This window comes from Squalius cephalus (genome assembly GCF_949319135.1).
Source record: "Squalius cephalus genome assembly, chromosome: 24".
Taxonomy (NCBI): Eukaryota; Metazoa; Chordata; class Actinopteri; order Cypriniformes; family Leuciscidae; genus Squalius; species Squalius cephalus.
Genome location: NC_137145.1, coordinates 6,939,742 through 6,956,993, shown reverse-complemented (window position 1 = coordinate 6,956,993; position 17,252 = coordinate 6,939,742). Strand labels below are relative to the sequence as shown.

At 40.6% G+C, this 17,252-nt stretch overlaps 2 protein-coding genes across 2 annotated transcripts; one reads left to right on the top strand and one right to left on the bottom strand.

Moving 5' to 3' along the window:
- Positions 1–6,429: 6,429 nt before the first annotated feature.
- On the top strand, positions 6,430–8,624 carry LOC307152829 (uncharacterized protein). Its single transcript, XM_079861774.1, has 3 exons — positions 6,430–6,594; positions 6,885–6,999; positions 8,035–8,624. The coding sequence occupies exons 1-3, from the start codon at positions 6,431–6,433 to the stop codon at positions 8,560–8,562; spliced, it is 807 nt and encodes a 268-aa protein (XP_079717900.1). The 5' UTR covers position 6,430; the 3' UTR covers positions 8,563–8,624.
- A 6,196-nt stretch (positions 8,625–14,820) lies between these two features.
- Positions 14,821–15,798, bottom strand: LOC307152075 (trace amine-associated receptor 13c-like; the record flags this gene model as incomplete). Its single annotated transcript, XM_079860469.1, has 1 exon — positions 14,821–15,798. The coding sequence occupies one exon, from the start codon at positions 15,796–15,798 to the stop codon at positions 14,821–14,823; it is 978 nt and encodes a 325-aa protein (XP_079716595.1).
- Between the last annotated feature and the right edge of the window lie 1,454 nt (positions 15,799–17,252).

The window sequence follows — 17,252 nt, the reverse complement described above, 5'->3', positions numbered from 1 at the left end:
TTGTTGTTGGTGGTGAACTTAATGCTATAACCAAGCATTGGTTGAAGACTGGGGAGTATCTGTACTCAAGATGGTGCCGGTGTGCGTGGCAGGCCGTCTGTGTCCTAGTATGTGTGCTTTGTTGCTGTTTTTATTTCTGCTTTTAATTCAAACATCTCAACTTTGCGGACGTACAATCGTCAAACCCTTCTAAATATTAGTCTGTTCCGTCTGTTCCGGCTTTTCTACTTCGACAGCCCAGTGCTGTACATCGACGAAAACGCAGCAGAAGATGAGGAAAGCGCTGTGGTATTTTAGTTGCTCTAAAGTCCCGCCTGGCTGATTGGTCTGCGACCCAGGTTCGGCCGGATGTGCGGGCATTTGAACGAAACTACGATTATTCTATATCCAGGGGCTCCCTGGAATTACGGCATGATTGGATTCGGCCTGTGATTCCAACACACTTTGCTAATAGCGTCTGTCAACGACTGCTGCATGTTCGTCGAGGTGTAGTGAATCATCAAAACTTGAAATTGCTGCGCTGGGAAACTCACTATGGAGACGACTCGCTGCCGCTAAGGATGGCTCTGATCAGCGTGGTCAATGGTAAACAAGACATTTATTCTAAATGACTTTTATCACCTTGCACAGCTTGGATTTTCTCTTCATTACAGAGACATGGTTAAATCCTCGGGTAGACTTGTAGTCAAATCCGCCTAAACCGAGACCAAGACACTACCAAGACAAGACCAAGACCAAGACCAAGACAGACTAAGTCAAGACCAAGACCAAGTCGAGACCAAGACCGAGACCAAGTCGAGACCAGAGGGAAAAAAAACAGACTAGTGTTGAAGCTAAGCAATAACTTGTATGAATTCAAGAACAGCAGCATAGGGTTCAGCCGCAGTTTACATTACATATTAGACGGTATTACTTCAACTACACAGGCAGAACAATACAGAGACAGACCATGTCATGTGTGTGACTGTGAGCTCACTGTAAATGTTTTTGCAGACTGGGTGAGATCAACTATGTGTAGCAATTGCATGACGGCTGTTACTGCACTATTAGAGGATTGAGACTCCCTTAACTTTTGTGTACTGTTGAGGACTGACATGACTTGTACTGACTGGTTCATCTGACAAAACATCAAACACCTCCAACACCATCTTGCTCCTCCAACAACTGTCTAAAGAATGAGAAATATGTAACCAATTGAAATTATACTTAATGTGTAGATGAAATCGTAACATCAAATTAAAGATACACAATTATTAACTTGGATTAGGCCTAATGTTTAGTCAACACAATGGAGATATGCAGATGATATTTAAAAGACCATTTATTTAGTCTAACACCATCTTAAATACAATACTGTAATCAAACAACACACACACACACACACACACACACACCGTTGGCAGTGCGCTCAAAGTCATCTGTCAGTTGTGCAGTTACCCAAAATCTCCTGAATGAAGTTAAAACCCATCATGTCACTGATATGTGTTTTTTAAATCAAGTGATCAAAGTGCTCGTTGCCGCTGCGATCAGTGGCGCGGATACAGTGTTTTCTCGTGTGGCTCGCGCACACGCCGCACTGTCTTCACTCGGACGCGCACTTCAATCTATTTTTTACAGTCTATGGCTTCAATCCATTGCAGATACTCTCTATCCGTTCTGGTGAAATCACAAAACATAATGCACACAAACGTGTCCCTGCTTGATATACAACCACTGATGAACATAATCGGTTTTGATGAGAAAAAAAAACTATACGAGAAAAAAAAAAAAAACTATATGAGTGCGGATTAGAACCCAAAACCTCTGACACGGTTGGCGAAAGTTCTACCACTGGACTAATAAGATATACATTGTTCAATTAGGCGAAACGAGTCACACGAAAATTCTCAGCACTGACAACATATATTAGGCTACATCTCATTAAACGGCGAGACCTAGACAAGACCGAGAAGTCCGAGACCAAGACAAGACCAAGACCATGTAAAAGTGGTCTCGAGACATACATCACTATCCTGGGGATCAAAGTCCCTTTTCTGAACTTGTTCGTACTGACTATACGGTTTACGAGAGGGGGTGGAGGTCTAGCATCTTCAGTCATTTCTGACCGGAAAATTTTCTGTTTTGAATTTTTTTAAAACACAGCTTCATCGGAATGTTACGAAACTTGGTGACTTTTATGGCATTTGGTAGCATTTCCGAGCATGCTAAGTGGTCGTAAAAAAAATAGTCACACTTGTGCTCTTCGGTCAAAAATGACCGACCATAGAAAGTGAATGGGAAATTGACAAAAATTCGGAGAATTTGTGTGTGTGCAATCTACAAATCGGCCACGATGAAGAAAAAAAGTGTTCAACAATAAAGGGGTGACACTCTAAAACATCAAGAGTGCAAAACAGACACACCCACCCACACACACACACACACACACATACAAACACACTTTTATACACATACACACCAATGAACTGTGATTAAAAATAAATCTGTTTTGAATTTTTAAAAATCACAGCTTCATCGGAATGTTACGAAACTTGGTGACTTTTATGGCATTGCATTAGGTATGTGAACACACAAAAAAATTAAGGCATGATTCGAGCAGGCTAAGTGGTCATAAAAAAATTAATCACACTTTTGCTCTTCGGTCAAAAATGACCGACCATAGGAAATGAATGGGAAATTGACAAAAACACATAAAATCTCTACAAATCGGCCACGATGCAGAAAAAAAAGTGCTCAGCAATGAAGGCGTGAAACTCTGAAACATCAATAGTGAAAAACATAACATAATTAATAATTATAATATATATATATATATATATATATATATATATATATATATATATACACATAGTCTGGGGATTATGGCTGCATTTAATTCTATGGAATTAAAATGATGGAATATATTATCTGACTTTAAGAAGTTAGATATTTTAATTCAGCTTACCATCCAGACAGTGTTTCACTTATTATATCCAGTGTTTTTGGCTGCATTTAATTCTGAGGAATTAAAATGATGAGCAGCGAACTTCGAAAATCGTTTTCGATTTTTCCCTGCCGGTCCTCCGCTTAAGGGTATCGAAAACGAGACGAAGATGGCTGTCCCCCCCGTGGAGGGACGAGCGAGAATTGCTCCTCCGCGGAGCCCTCAGGACATCAATGCTTGTATCCAGCATCAAGTGCGCTTCGGGACGCATCGGTTTTCAGCGAATGCACGCTGTAGTGCCCAAAAGGCTTGCGGCCAGGCAGTGTTCGCGTCCGCACATCGGAAACTGTTTTCGATTATTCCCTGCCGGTCCTCCGCTTCAGGGTGTCAAGAACGAAACCGAAAGAGCCTCCCCTCTGGGGAAGCCCTCAGGAAAATCGATGTCTGTATCCCGCCGTAAAGTGCGCTTCGGGCCACATCGATTTCCAGCGAATGCACACCGTGGCGTTCGCCCCAAAAGCTTGCAACAGGGCACCGACTATGGTCACAAAATCTTTCTCGACTTTTTCCTGTCGGTCCTGCGCTTCAGGAGGTCAAGAATAGTGCTCGAAAAAAACCCAAGGTCAGTTTCGAAGGGCTGGTTCCCTTAGTAGATTTTGTAGAAGAATGGCAACGCCTTCTGAATATATCTATATATATGGGTCCTGAATATTATAAAATATGGGTACAGACTGCAGTTCGGTCACCGACCTCCCAAGTTTGCTGGGGTGGTACCGACTGCAGTGGTTCCAGAACAGGCTCGGGTTATGGAACAAGAGGTACATACTCTACTGGTCAAAGGGGCCATAGAAATTGTTCCCCTACCAGACAGGGAGGCCGGTACTTTATAGTTCCAAAGAAGGATGGCGGGCTGAGGCCGATTTTAGATTTGAGGCAGTTGAATCGTTCTCTGAGGAGATTCAGGTTCAAGATGCTCACTATTCTCATCATCGTGAATCAAATCAGATCCGAGGATTGGTTTGTCATGATAGATCTAAAAGACGCCTATTTTCATGTCTCCATCCTTCCATGTCACAGGAGGTTCCTGAGGTTCGCTTTCGGGGGCGAAGCGTACCAATATAGGGTTCTTCCGTTTGGCCTTGGACTCTCTCCCCGCACGTTCACTAAGTGTATAGATGCAGCTCTGGCTCCACTGAGGATTCAGGGCATCCGTATTCTGAACTATATCGATGACTGGCTCATATTGGCCCAGTCTCGAGAAATGGCAGTTCGGCATTGAGATGTCGTTCTTGGCCACATTCAGAAATTGGGGTTGAGACTCAACACAAAGAAAAGTGTGTTAGAACCAGCTCAGAAAATTACTTTTCTGGGCGTGGTATGGAATTCGGTTACGATGCAGGCACGTATGTCTCCAGCACGTATCGAATCCATCCTGACCATGGTGTCAGGGATAAAGCTAGGCCAGGCCATCAAAAAATTGCTGTAAAGCAATTTCAAAGACTGCTGGGCCTCATGGCAGCGGCATCCAACATAATTCCTTTGGGCCTTCTTCACATGAGGCCCCTTCAGTGGTGGCTCAAAGCCAAGGGGTTTTTCCCCCAATGGGAATCCATTCCGTATAATAAAGGTTACGCGCAGATGCCTTCGTTCCCTATTCTTGTCCCAAGGGCCAGTATTAGGGGCGTCATGTTACCAGAAAACCATTTTGACAGACGCTTCCATCACTGGCTGGGGAGCGGTTATCAGTCGCTTTGCCAGGGGTCTGTGGCAGGACCATCATCATTCTTGGCATATAAATTGCCTAGAAATGTTGGCTGTGTTCAGGGCTCTGAGGAGCTTCCTCCCAGACATCAAAGGTTATCACGTCTTGATACATTCGGACAATACATCAGTGGTAGCGTATCTGAACCGACAAGGGGGACTCAGATCGCGCCCTCTATCCAGATTGGCGCATCAGATTATTTTATGGTCCCAAGGGAAAATATTATCTATAAGAGCAATATATGTCCCGGGGAATGGAGACTCCATCCAGAGGTGGTGGAGCTGATATGGCAGAGGTTTGGACCAATGGAAGTGGATCTGTTTGCGTCTCGAGGGACGTCCCATTGTCCACTTTGGTTCTCCCTCACTCATCCAGCTCCGCTGGGGTTGGATGCCATGGCACAGGCCTGGCCAAGGCTTCGCCTGTATGCTTTTTCCCCAATCGCTCTGCTCCCGGGAGTCCTGGAGAGGGTCCGTCAGGAGGGCATCAGTCTTCTTCTGGTAGCCCCGTTTTGGCCGGCCCGAGTATGGTTTTCGGACTTAATTTCACTCCTGATAGCTCTGCCATTGCAGATTCCTCTGAGGAGGGATCTGTTGTCTCAGGCGGAGGGCACTATATTCCATCCTCGCCTGAAGCTGTGGAAATTGTAGGTCTGGCCTAGGAAAGTGCTTGTGATAGCTCGTGGACACAGACAGGGGTGACAGACCTGAAACATATGTCAGAACGCATTAAGAAACATGAACGGGCAAGAGTATATGGACAACTCTGTGAAGCTAGCCATGCTGGGCCGAATTAGCATAGCCACACAGCTAGATGAGGGACACCGCATTGCCATAAGAAGGCACAATGAGGAGGTGGACAGGAATCGGCATATTTTGTCAAAGATCATTGATGCCGTGAAATTTTGTGGTGCCTTTGAACTTGCTTTGCGTGCTCACGATGAGAGTGACACATCAGAAAACCCTGGCATTTTCCTGGGTCTAATTGATCTCATGGCCTCAATCGACCGTGAGTTGGAGGTGCACCTGGAGAACGCCACTGTTTTTAAAGGCACTTCGAAGACCGTGCAAAATGAACTGTTAGACTGCATGTTGTCAGTTCTCAGAGACCGCATTCTGGAAGAGGTGAAACAGTCGGACTATATTGCCATTCAGGCAGACGAGACAACCGACATCTGCACTCATTGTCAGCTTGTGCTTGTGCTACGGTACATAGATGGCCACAACAACATTCAAGAACGCTTTTTTGAGTTTATTGCGCTTCCAAATGCGACCGCTGATACGATTGCCACTGCATTATTGGAAAGGCTGAGCACCATCCTTCCTGCGGGACAAGAGGGAAAATTAATTGCCCAGGCCTATGATGGTGCCGCAGTGATGAGGGGTGCTACAGGTGGAGTGCAGCGTAAAGTGCAAGACGTCTACGGGAGTGCATACTACGTTCACTATTATGCGCATCAGTTGAACCTCATTATGCAGCAGGCAACATCCCACATCCCAAAGATCGGCCAGTTTTTTTCAGACGTAGGGGGGTTTTCTACATTTTTTTCCAAGTCATTCAAACGAACGGCAGTGCTGGATGAAGTGGTGGCACACAGACTTCCAGGTGCTTCAACAACGCGATGGAACTTCCACAGTTGTGCGGTTAACACAGTTTACGAGCACAAAGATGAACTGGTTAAGTGCTTCCAAACCATTCGAGACAGAGGAGACTTTGATGCCATATCGAAGAGAGAGGGGGGTTGTATGAGAATGTTGGAAGATGAGGTTTTCTGTTTCATCCTGGCGTTATTCCTCAAAATCATGCCACATGTAGACATGCTGTTTAACCATCTGCAGAAGAGGAACATAGACTCTGTCTTCATCGCAGGGATCACCCAGAGGTTCACTCACAGCATACAGGCTATCAGGTAGGCTATGATTTTGCATATTGGCTGAAAACATGCTTATGAAACAATAAAAACATAAATCCACATGGCTGAGCACAATAGAACCTATCATAAATATCACAATTTCGCCAACATGTTAGACTAGTGAATTTATTTGTGATGAATCTAGATAACATTGACTAGGCCCAACACAACAATAGCACATATTTTAATACAGTTTTATTAAAATTATTTTTATATCTCCAGCAAGTTGGTTTCTGATACAGTAATTTCAGGGTGGACAGTGACTTGTGAAACTTATTTTGGATCAGGGACTCCGTTCCTTCTCTAGTTGAGGATGAGGAGTATAGGGGACCTGTACAGGAACCACCCCTGAAGAAACGGAGGGCAATGGGAGAAGAAACGCAACACCATCTGGCAATAGAGGTAAGCAGTAACAGAAATTCTATTTCTGTATTCTATTAGCCTATATGTATTCGTGTTCGTTTGCACATTTTTGTATTCTGAATTGTCATTATTAGACATATCTATCTACTGGAGAATGCAGAAATTATATGATTTTTTTTCCACATTTGTGCTTTTATTAATTATTGTGTATATGGTGTGTATGTGTGAGAGTGACACAGACAGCCAATAAAGCTTATTAGAGAGAGAGAGAGAGAGTGTGTGTGTGTGTGTGTGTGTGTGTGTGTGTGTGTGTGTGTGTGTGTGTGTGTGTGTGTGTGTGTGTTTGCGTGTGTGTGTGTGTGTGTGTGTGTGTGTGTGTGTGTGTGTGTGTGAGAGAGACTGAGTGGATAAGAGAATGACAGCTAGTGTGTGTGTTATAATTATAATTAATAAAACTTACTTGTTCATAACAAAATTGTAACTGCTATGAATATGCTGATTTTATTGTATTGTTGAACTGAGAAATGTGAAAACTTACTGTTTTATGTGCTTACTTTTCTACAATTATGTATCATTGCATTAGCCTGGCTAACGTCAGACCACATCTCATTGAGACGTGGTCTGGGAACCACATGTACATTTTCTCGTATTTGAGGCGTGGTTTACGAATGCCCAGAGCCATTTATTGGGCGCTACGAATGTCTATCAAATGCGCCTGTACGCAGCTCATAGCCAGTCGTTTCAATTATACCAGATGACGTATGTAGAGCGACAGAAATTCGACGAGGAAGAAGACGAAATAAACTTGCGTTCTAAACTACTTAGAACACTATCTAAGGCTGCATCGAAAGCTAACTTCGCGTCTGCTGCCATTGTTGGATCCATAGATATAAACAAACTAATTCGGTGTGTCGCATAGACGACGTCATCGTCTTGCTGCTCCCTCCCCGTTCTGTGATTGGTTCCCTTTTTGAGGGGAAAATCTGGTCCATGGTGTCCAGACTGCCTAGCAGCGAGAATGAAATCGCGCTGCGCTCAAGGCAGTATGGGGAAACCCAGGCTATCATTGCATAGGTATGTGATACCATTATGAGCCATGCCAAGGAGAGGTTTTCTTTCACCAATCATCTCATCAGTGCCACTCTGTTGCAAGGAGACTTGTTCCCACAACACAGCAGAAAGTTCCCAGATTCAGCACTAGGAACCATGGTGGATGCCTATCCCATGTTGGACAAAGCCAGACTTAAAACAGAACTGTCCCTGATCTATGAAAATGAGGACTTCCAGGGTTGCAGTGGTGCACTGGCTCTCTTTCAGGTTGTAATGGAAAATAACCTTCAAGACACATTCACCAAAACTGTAAGTCTTCTCAAGATCCTCATCACCACACCAATGACAACAGCAGAATCAGAGAGGTGCTTCTCTACTTTAAAGAGGATAAAAACTTTCCTTAGGAACACGATGTCACAAGATCGCCTCAACGCTCTGGCTATGCTCTCTATAGAGAAAAAACTCACACGGGACATTCCAGATTTCAACACAAGGGTCATTGAGAGATTTGCCACTCAGAAAGATAGACGAGCAAAGTTCCTGTACAAATAAGAGTTCTCCATCCCCTTCACTCTCACTCACCCCCGCATTCACTCACACATTCACTCCATCTACCTCTCTCATACACAAATCTAAATGTCACAGTCACCATATGTTAGTCTCTCTACTCTTTACTCTCTCTTTACTCTCTCTTTCTCTCTCTCTCTCTCTCTCTCTCTCTCTCTCTCTCTCTCTCTCACACACTCACCTTCCCATCTATCTCTCCAACTCTGTAAAAATGAATACGCTATATCTACTCAATAAAATTGTGGCAACAGATTACAAGCAATATTATTGATTCAATTTAACAAATTAGAATTGAGTAATAATTAAATTAATTCCTTAAAAGTTAACCATTTAAAATGAGTAAAATGTACAAAAACAATTTTTAAACAAAAATATCTGAATTAAGAATTCTTTTTTTATTGCCAACATTGAAGATAACTGATGTTAACAAGCAGGAGAAAACCATAATTTAAGTCACCATTGTTTTAGTTGGGCTCTTGGACCCTTAAATTATTAACTTTAAGTTTTGTTTGGCTGCTGTACCTGAGTTATAACCGCCAGATGATCAAATAGAAAAGGTGATCTGATGGTGTTGGTTGTGTTTTAACATAATCATTATTTCACAATCATTTGACCTGAATCACTGAACTCATATAGAGTCCAATTTATGAGTTAGGTTTACTTTATTAATTATAGCAGCACTGGCCTTTTACGGCATAATATTTTTAACTTTTACAATGTAATCCAAATAATTTCTAAAAAGTTTCTCTTATACAAAAAAGAGACACACAGACATCAAGAATCAGCCTATGAATCTCAACAATTGTCTTTCATATGTCTGTAACGTCTGTAACATTGGTCTATAGTTTTTATGACAGGGAATATAAATGTTAATTTGCAGTTTAATACGTTGCTTATACAAATACATTTTATTTCAACATATTTCAGTCGATTTTTACTCATCTCAGTATAGCAATATAGTTTGCTAAAAGCGGATCATTCATTCACACACAGAAACGCGATTCAAATTTAAACCGTCTTTTTGCGAGCTGTGTTAAACAGTGCACATCTCTGCCGTTCATTAATTCACACACAGAAACGATTCACTTGAGAATGAAAAAACTTACTATAGTATTCTTCATCTCAGCTGGATCCGTTGCTCCTCGAAATACCAGCACTTCTGAGGTACATTTTCCATTATTATTATTACGATATAGCCTGGCTAACGAACCACGTGTACATTTTGTCGTATTTGAGGCGTGGTTTACGAATGCCCAGAGCCGTTTATTGGGCGCTATGAATGTCTATCAAATGCGCCTGTATGTAGCTCATAGCCAATCGCTTCAATTATACCAGATGACGTATGTAGAGTGACAGAAATTCGACGAGGAAAAAGACGATGGGTCAAAGATTTATTTGTACACGATGGCGTTTAGCGAATATTACCGTTTGTGCAAGATAAACATGAGGGTAGAAGGTAACGTCGAGTCTGATATAAACAAACTGCTTCGGTGTCGTCATCGTCTTGCTGCTCCCTCCCTGTTCTGTGATTGGTTCCCTTTTTCAGGGGAAAATTTGGTCCATGGTGTCCAGACTGCCTAGCAGCGTGAATAAAATCGTGCTGCGAGCAAGGCAGTATGGGGAAACCCAGGCTAATTACGATAGTATTATTCCTCACAGCGCCGCGAGATAACAAGTACACAAGTACAATGATCTGATTAAACTTGATGTGTTTTCTCGAGCTGATATGGGGGCGTTCACAGTTTGCATGGATTGCCTCATATCATTTGTGTTTGAATAGCGCGCGCTCTCCGTGGGCGGGATCACATTAATAAGCTGAAATGAGAGCGACTAACATCTCTCTCTTTTCATACAGATTACATAAACAGAGAATATTTGATTTAGTTTTGAATTAGATCATTTAAAAGTACACACTTGAATGATTATAAAGATATATTGCTCATGCCTGGGTGAATAGTATTCGCTGAGTTTTGTTTAAGTTTAGAGACGTGCTCCAAAAAAAAAGTTGTTTCGCTTGTAAGTGGAAACATAAAAAAGTAGACATTTAACAGTTTATTTTTTTATATTTCTTAAGTCTGTATGACCATAAATGACAGAGTATTTTAAGTCTATTTTGCTGCTATGTAAAAAAAATCGAGCAAAACGTGCCGGCGCGTTTGCCGACCTCAGGGGGTTAAATTACGGGTAGCTTAGATATGCAAAACCGAGGTTGCTGAGCTGAAAACTGGAAAATATAAGGTAGCTACATAGCTACTGATTGCTACATTTAGATTTTGGTTAAACCCTATGGTAGCCTACCAATCCCATGCATGACATATCTCAATTTTATTAGGGTAAAATAACAACTGGTAAATATAAGGTAGCATGCACAATAAATGACTAGAAGTTTACCAAGGAATCATTATAGATTTTGTTTTACCATTAGCTGTTCATGTTAGCTGTGCTGTCAGACATACAGGCTATAGTTACATCTGTTGGGTGACATGGAAGCTGCAATTACAGGGTCACATCTCATATATATATATATATATATATATATCAGTGGGGATTTCTTTGAGACTGCAAAGGAAGCTCGGCTTCCCCTATAATATCAAAAATTGAATGGTCAAATATGCACTATTGTGTTAACATTTTGACTTAAAATGCGTTTTTTTTTTTTTTTTTTTTCTCGGGCGCCATCCGTACCTGCCGTCTTTATTTATTTATTTTTTCTCTCGCACACTCGTGCCTTTTACTAGTCCATCAAACAACTGTGGTGAGTAGGATCAGTCAACAAACATGGTAAGTCATGTCATCTTCTCCTCTTATTGTCACTTGCACTTCATGTCACATGTAAGTGACATGAAGTTCTTTGGAATGCAATATAAATGCATCAGTCATTGCCTTGGTAATGCAACAGTTTACTAATGATAAGAGGTGTAAATTGTGACCGCGTTATGGAGGATGATCAGATATTTCTTTTAATATTCACAGTGGGTGTTTTACTGAGTGGGGAGTATCTATTTGTTATGGTAATCAGAACGGAAGAGCGGTGTTTTGTCCCGTGACTAGCATCTCACGGTCACCCAGTTGCCCTGCTGCGTGGGCTCTACAGCCAGAACCGAACAATGTACAGAGTTCACTAAGCTAGTCGCATCCAAAGTAGTATCTAAAGCCCTTGCATTCTTACTATCCTTGATTAAAGCTTGGATGTATGTCTGTAGTTATGAAATCTTCTCCGTCAGCCTGACCATCTCCCTGCGTTTATCACATGTAAAGCCCTCAGTGCTGACAGAGAATGCTATACTATACATGTGACATGAAGTGCAAGTGACAATAACAGAAGACATTACTCACCGTGTTTGACTGATCCTACTCACCAGAGTTGTTTGATTGACTCATAAAAGGCGTGAAAACGTGCGAGAAAAAAGACGGCAAGCACGGATGGCAGGTTAAGCTAGATACTAGCGTGTTGTGCTAGCGATGACAATTTAGTTAAAATCTAGTGATGTCAGATTAATGTGATAGGCAATATAAGAAAATATCTAATATATGTTTATGAGTAAGTTATATTTAGCAATATAAAAAACAAGGAATGATAGTAAGATTCAAAACAGAAAGCTATACGGAGCTTACAGACACAAACCAGCAGCAAGGCAGACAGGAGCAATCCTGTCAAGCAATTGAGAGGCAAGGCAATCCAGGAGCAATCGAGAGCAAGGCAGACAGGAGTAATCGAGTAGCCTGGCTAACGTCAGACCACTTTCTCTTTGAGACGTGGTCTGGGAACCACATGTGCATTTTCTCGTATTTGAGGCGTGGTTTACGAATGCCCAGAGCCGTTTATTGGGCGCTACAAATGTCTATCAAATGCGCCTGTACGTAGCTCATAGCCAATCGTTTCAATTATACCAGATGACGTATGTAGAGCGACAGATATTCAACAAAGAAGAAGACGACGATGGGTCAGAGATTTATGTGTACACCAGAGTCCTGCACGGTCCTATTTTGTATCCGCACCCGCCCGTACCCGCAGGGCTTAAAACAGCACCCGACCCGTTATCCGTCAACAGCACTAATTAAAATCTGCACCCGACCCGCTTAAAATAGTACCGACACCCGACCCGCACCCGAAATAAAATCAGTTTAGACTATCACATTATAGACACACTTACAAAAATGTTTATTGCCAGGTCATACAGAAGTTATTACACGACAATTAACACAAGGACAACTTCAGCCGAAGCTGTCAAAAGGCCGGTACATGAAGAACATGGCTAACGTTACCACAAAACTGAGTAGCTTTATAACATTTTACCAATCGAACAGACGCGGCTACACCACTATATGCCACGCAATTTCGTCTAGCCTACATCTGACCATTTTGGGTTCAAACACGCCCTGCACACCACACATAAGTTACTTAACACAGTGTTAAATATGAAAAATACCGTTCGATAGAACTGCTTTCTTGCCACAGTTTCTGCGTGCTTCCTCGGGGATGAAGTTCCACATTTGCGGCTATCCAACACGAAAATGTTTGCAGCAAAGCCTTTCACAATATTTTCTTCAGATAACTCCAAATTTCTCCCACACACTGGACTTTATTTTTGATGACGTATTGTCGACAACTTTACAATCTCCACTAGCTATTCTTTTCTTCAACTCCTCAGCATCCATCTCGACAACTGCAAGCAGATCACGCGCGCGCGGTTGTGAAGAATTTTTTAAAAGTGAAAGTAGCCTAGGTAGCACGTTATAGATCCTGGGAGGGCGTGGCGTGTGGGCACAAATAAACTGATGTTGATTTTAAATTATTTTATCAACTTGAAATACAGGCATATTTTTGTAGATGTGTTCCTAAAAATATGCATATATTTTTACGTCTCATGTTAGATCCATAGATATAAACAAACTGCTTCGGTGTGTCGCATAGATGTCGTCATCGTCTTGCTGCTCCCTCCCCGTTCTGTGATTGGTTCCCTAACTGAGGCGAAAATCTGGTCCATGGTAGCCAGACTGCCTAGCAGCGTGAATAAAATCGCGCTGCGCACAAGGCAGCATGGGGAAACCCAGGCTAGTAATCGAGAGTAATTTTAGTTTTTAATTAAAAACTAAAAAGAATAAAAAAACATGGATGTGATGATGACATATCATTTAAATAATTTAACTTGTTTTGAAATACAAATATTTATGCCACCATCTTTGGGGCCTTCATTATTGCAACATGAACACCATAGAAATGTGAGTTTTGACTGATGTGGTAGAGGCTTCACATATTGTTGTATTACACGAGTTTGAAAAAACAGATGCTGTTAAGAAACTGAGTAGTTTTGATTTGAGTGTCAAAACGTGTGCTATGAATGTTTGGATTCTCTGTGGGCTTCTAAAGACTGAAAACCAGACGAAACAGAAGAATAAAAACTAATAAATGAAACAGATGCTACAGTACTTAGCTTAAACCTTTACTTAAATCTTTTCTTTAGAATATCAGACACTCTGCCAGCGTTAAGACAAAATATTGTGCAAAGATTTCTGGACCGAAACACTCTGCCAGGTCTGTGTGTAAAGTTATTAATTCAATTTATATTTATTTAATATATTTACTTGATATACATTTGAGGTGTTGTGCTTCTATGTATTGACCCAATTTAAATGATTTAATGTGATGTGTACTTAAATTTTTTCATACTCATGTTTTCTACTTTTTAACAAGTCTGGCCCTGTTTGATTACATTGACGTTGAACTAAGAAAAACATTTGTACACAATCATGTTGGTAGTTGACATTTCAAACACTGTCACATACTACTTCTAAAGCTATTTTAAACGGCATTTTTCTAATTCTTGTATAATCACTGCATAGGCAGGTTCCATGACTTCATATTGAGACACTACATATAGTACAATAATACTAATACAACAATAACTGTCACAATCTTGGCACCCTTTAGGAGTAAGTGAACTGCAAAGAGGTTAAAAAAGAAAAGAAATGCACACCATACACATTTTCCTTCATATAAGTCAGTACATTTTCATGTAAAATCTTGATGTAAAAAGAAACAACTTGTGTTTGCAGTGGTTCTATGAATGTTATGAATTAACCAACCTTCATCAGGGACTTTATAACTTTCACCTGCTGATGTACAACATTACTTATCCTCAAATACAAAGTAATGAATACTGTACAAGAAAACAAGAAGGAATAGGCTATATCAGATCAGTGACTCTCCAAGGAAAACTCTTATAAAGTCTTTAAAAAAAATTATACATTAAGACTGAAGTATTCTGATGAGGGTTTTAATATTTTTAGAGTCACAATGTGTTTAGCTGATATTCTAAACCATTTATAAAACAGTGCATAAATAAGTGGATTCATACAGGAATTCATGTACAAAATCCAGCATGTTATGTTAAATGCAACTGATGACTCATTTCCTTCAATAAGAGTGACAATATAGTATGGTATCCAACACATAAAGTAAACCATTACAACAATACCCAAAGTTTTTGCTGCCTTTCTTTGTGACCTGCTGACACCTGTGACAGAATTTACAACCTTGGCCTGATGCTTCGCAACACAGAAGATTTTCACATATATAGACATGATTACAGAAGAAGGGGCAACAAAAGTGACTATGAGATCCGTGACAACATGTTCAAGTTTAAAAGAAACTGTACAGTCTCCATAACACCTGTTATGTGTCTCTGGGTTAAACATAGTGTTATATAAGATAATGATAGAATATATGCTTGAACAAAGCCAGTTTATAATAATCCAACAAACAATTTTGTCAGTTGTGACCCTTACTGTGTATCTCAAAGGGTCACTCACAGCAATGTAACGATCTACAGATATAAAGACTAAGTTACCAAGAGAAGCTGAAACAACCATAAAAGCAATAAATAAAAATAAAGAACAAAATGTCTCTCCAAAGTACCAGCATGATTCTATGAATGTGATGCCCATTAAAGGTATAACAATCAGTCCCACAATCAGGTCAGCCACAGCCAGAGAGAGAATGAGCAGGTTGGTTGGAGTGTGAAGCTTCTTGAAGTGAGAGATGGAGATGATCACCAGCAGGTTCAGAAACACAGTAAACACGGATAATAATGAAATGAATATGTACAAAATTACATATTCCGCTTCATGTTTGACTTCTTTGAAACATGACAAACTGTTGTTTGGAAAGCAATACTGGATTTGTTGACTGTTTTCCTCCATGATGCTCCTGTCAAACATTTTCCAGAATTGATTATATCCTCATATGTAGCCTGGCCCTGTTGTTAACTCATCAAAAGCCTCTTCGAAGCTATAGTACAGCGTTCAGCTTTTTGCCTTCCTTCACTGATTTAAACTAATTTATATGTACAGAAAAAAGGGACATCCCATTAAACATGAGGTTTGATTATACTCCATTGAACCCACCTACTATTTAAATATTCAAAGAATTCAGCAATTATTTAATTATATGTAATGTAACAGTTCTGAGTGTGTAAACCTGTCATAAAATAAAAATGTAACAAAGTCAGTCCTAGGCAGCATGGCTGCATTCTCTCGAAAGCACCCTGTTGAACAAGGGCCAACAATAATGCAGTATCACAATCATTTTAATGTCGTTTTAAATATACAATTATATATTACACTCAAAATGTTGGTTTTGTGGCACTGTTCTTTTCACCCAAATTTTCTTTGTTAAAGTAACATATATACATATATTTCTTTTACCACCAAAAAACTATTGTATTGCGTTTAATTAACTTAACTTGTATAATTTTCCACTATACTTAATTATCAATCGTTAAACTGATGTAAAGGGTTAAAATTTTGCTATTAAAAAAACCCTAGATGTGACAATTTCCAATGTATTGGATGAAGACGGCGTGCGAAGAAGGTGACAAGGTGCATGGTGTCAGAGCTAGAAGTATCAGCCAGGTAAGAAAATATAAAGTTAATCTAAAGGCAATGTAGCGACTGGGCTATTTGAATCATTCATTCGTTTGGCCTGAATTAACAAATTCAGACTCTCTGTGTTTTCTAAGCACATTCCTTCCCAACACATTCTTTGCTAAAGCTTACTAAAGCTTTTAACCTCCTGACTCTTGAGCATCTAAATTACCAGTATGGAGTCACCAGGTCTGGGTTTAGGTTGCCTCTTTTACATCATTTACGACCCTGCGGTCCAATCATATACATCTTCCTGAAGCTTTGCCAGGCTTTACGACCCCAGGGAGACTGAGGAGTCATCCCACACACACATACACACACACACACACACACACACACACACACACACAAACATCCTTTGTGTTTAACTTAGGATAGAAATATCCTTTTAATGTATGTAACTCAGACTTGTATCTGAGCTTCCTGTATGCATGTTGATTAGTGTTGAATATCACTTAGTTATGATCGTCTAGTGTGTGTTTGTGGCTCTGAAATGTATTTTTGAAGAATGTTTCTCCCATTGGAATCGAATCTTCAGGGCTAGGTCATAAACTTTATGACTCCCAAGCTGCAGCTCATCCAGCTCCGCTGCAAGAGATAACGGGGAGCGAACATTCCAACGCACACACATACACAAACTTTGAACATTAAACTTAGAATATACAGTAAGCATGTCATATTTCATATACTCCTGTGTGTTTCCCAGTTTATATTCACTCCGTTTATGACGTATTTGAAGGAACGAACCT

Bases quoted from the DNA above. Each gene is read 5' to 3' on its own strand.
- LOC307152829 (XM_079861774.1), top strand. From the start codon at position 6,431: ATGAGAATGTTGGAAGATGAGGTTTTCTGTTTCATCCTGGCGTTATTC. The intron at 6,595-6,884 runs GTAGGCTATGAT...ATTTTGGATCAG, and splicing joins CACAGCATACAGGCTATCAG to GGACTCCGTTCCTTCTCTAG. The intron at 7,000-8,034 runs GTAAGCAGTAAC...ATCATTGCATAG, and splicing joins AACACCATCTGGCAATAGAG to GTATGTGATACCATTATGAG.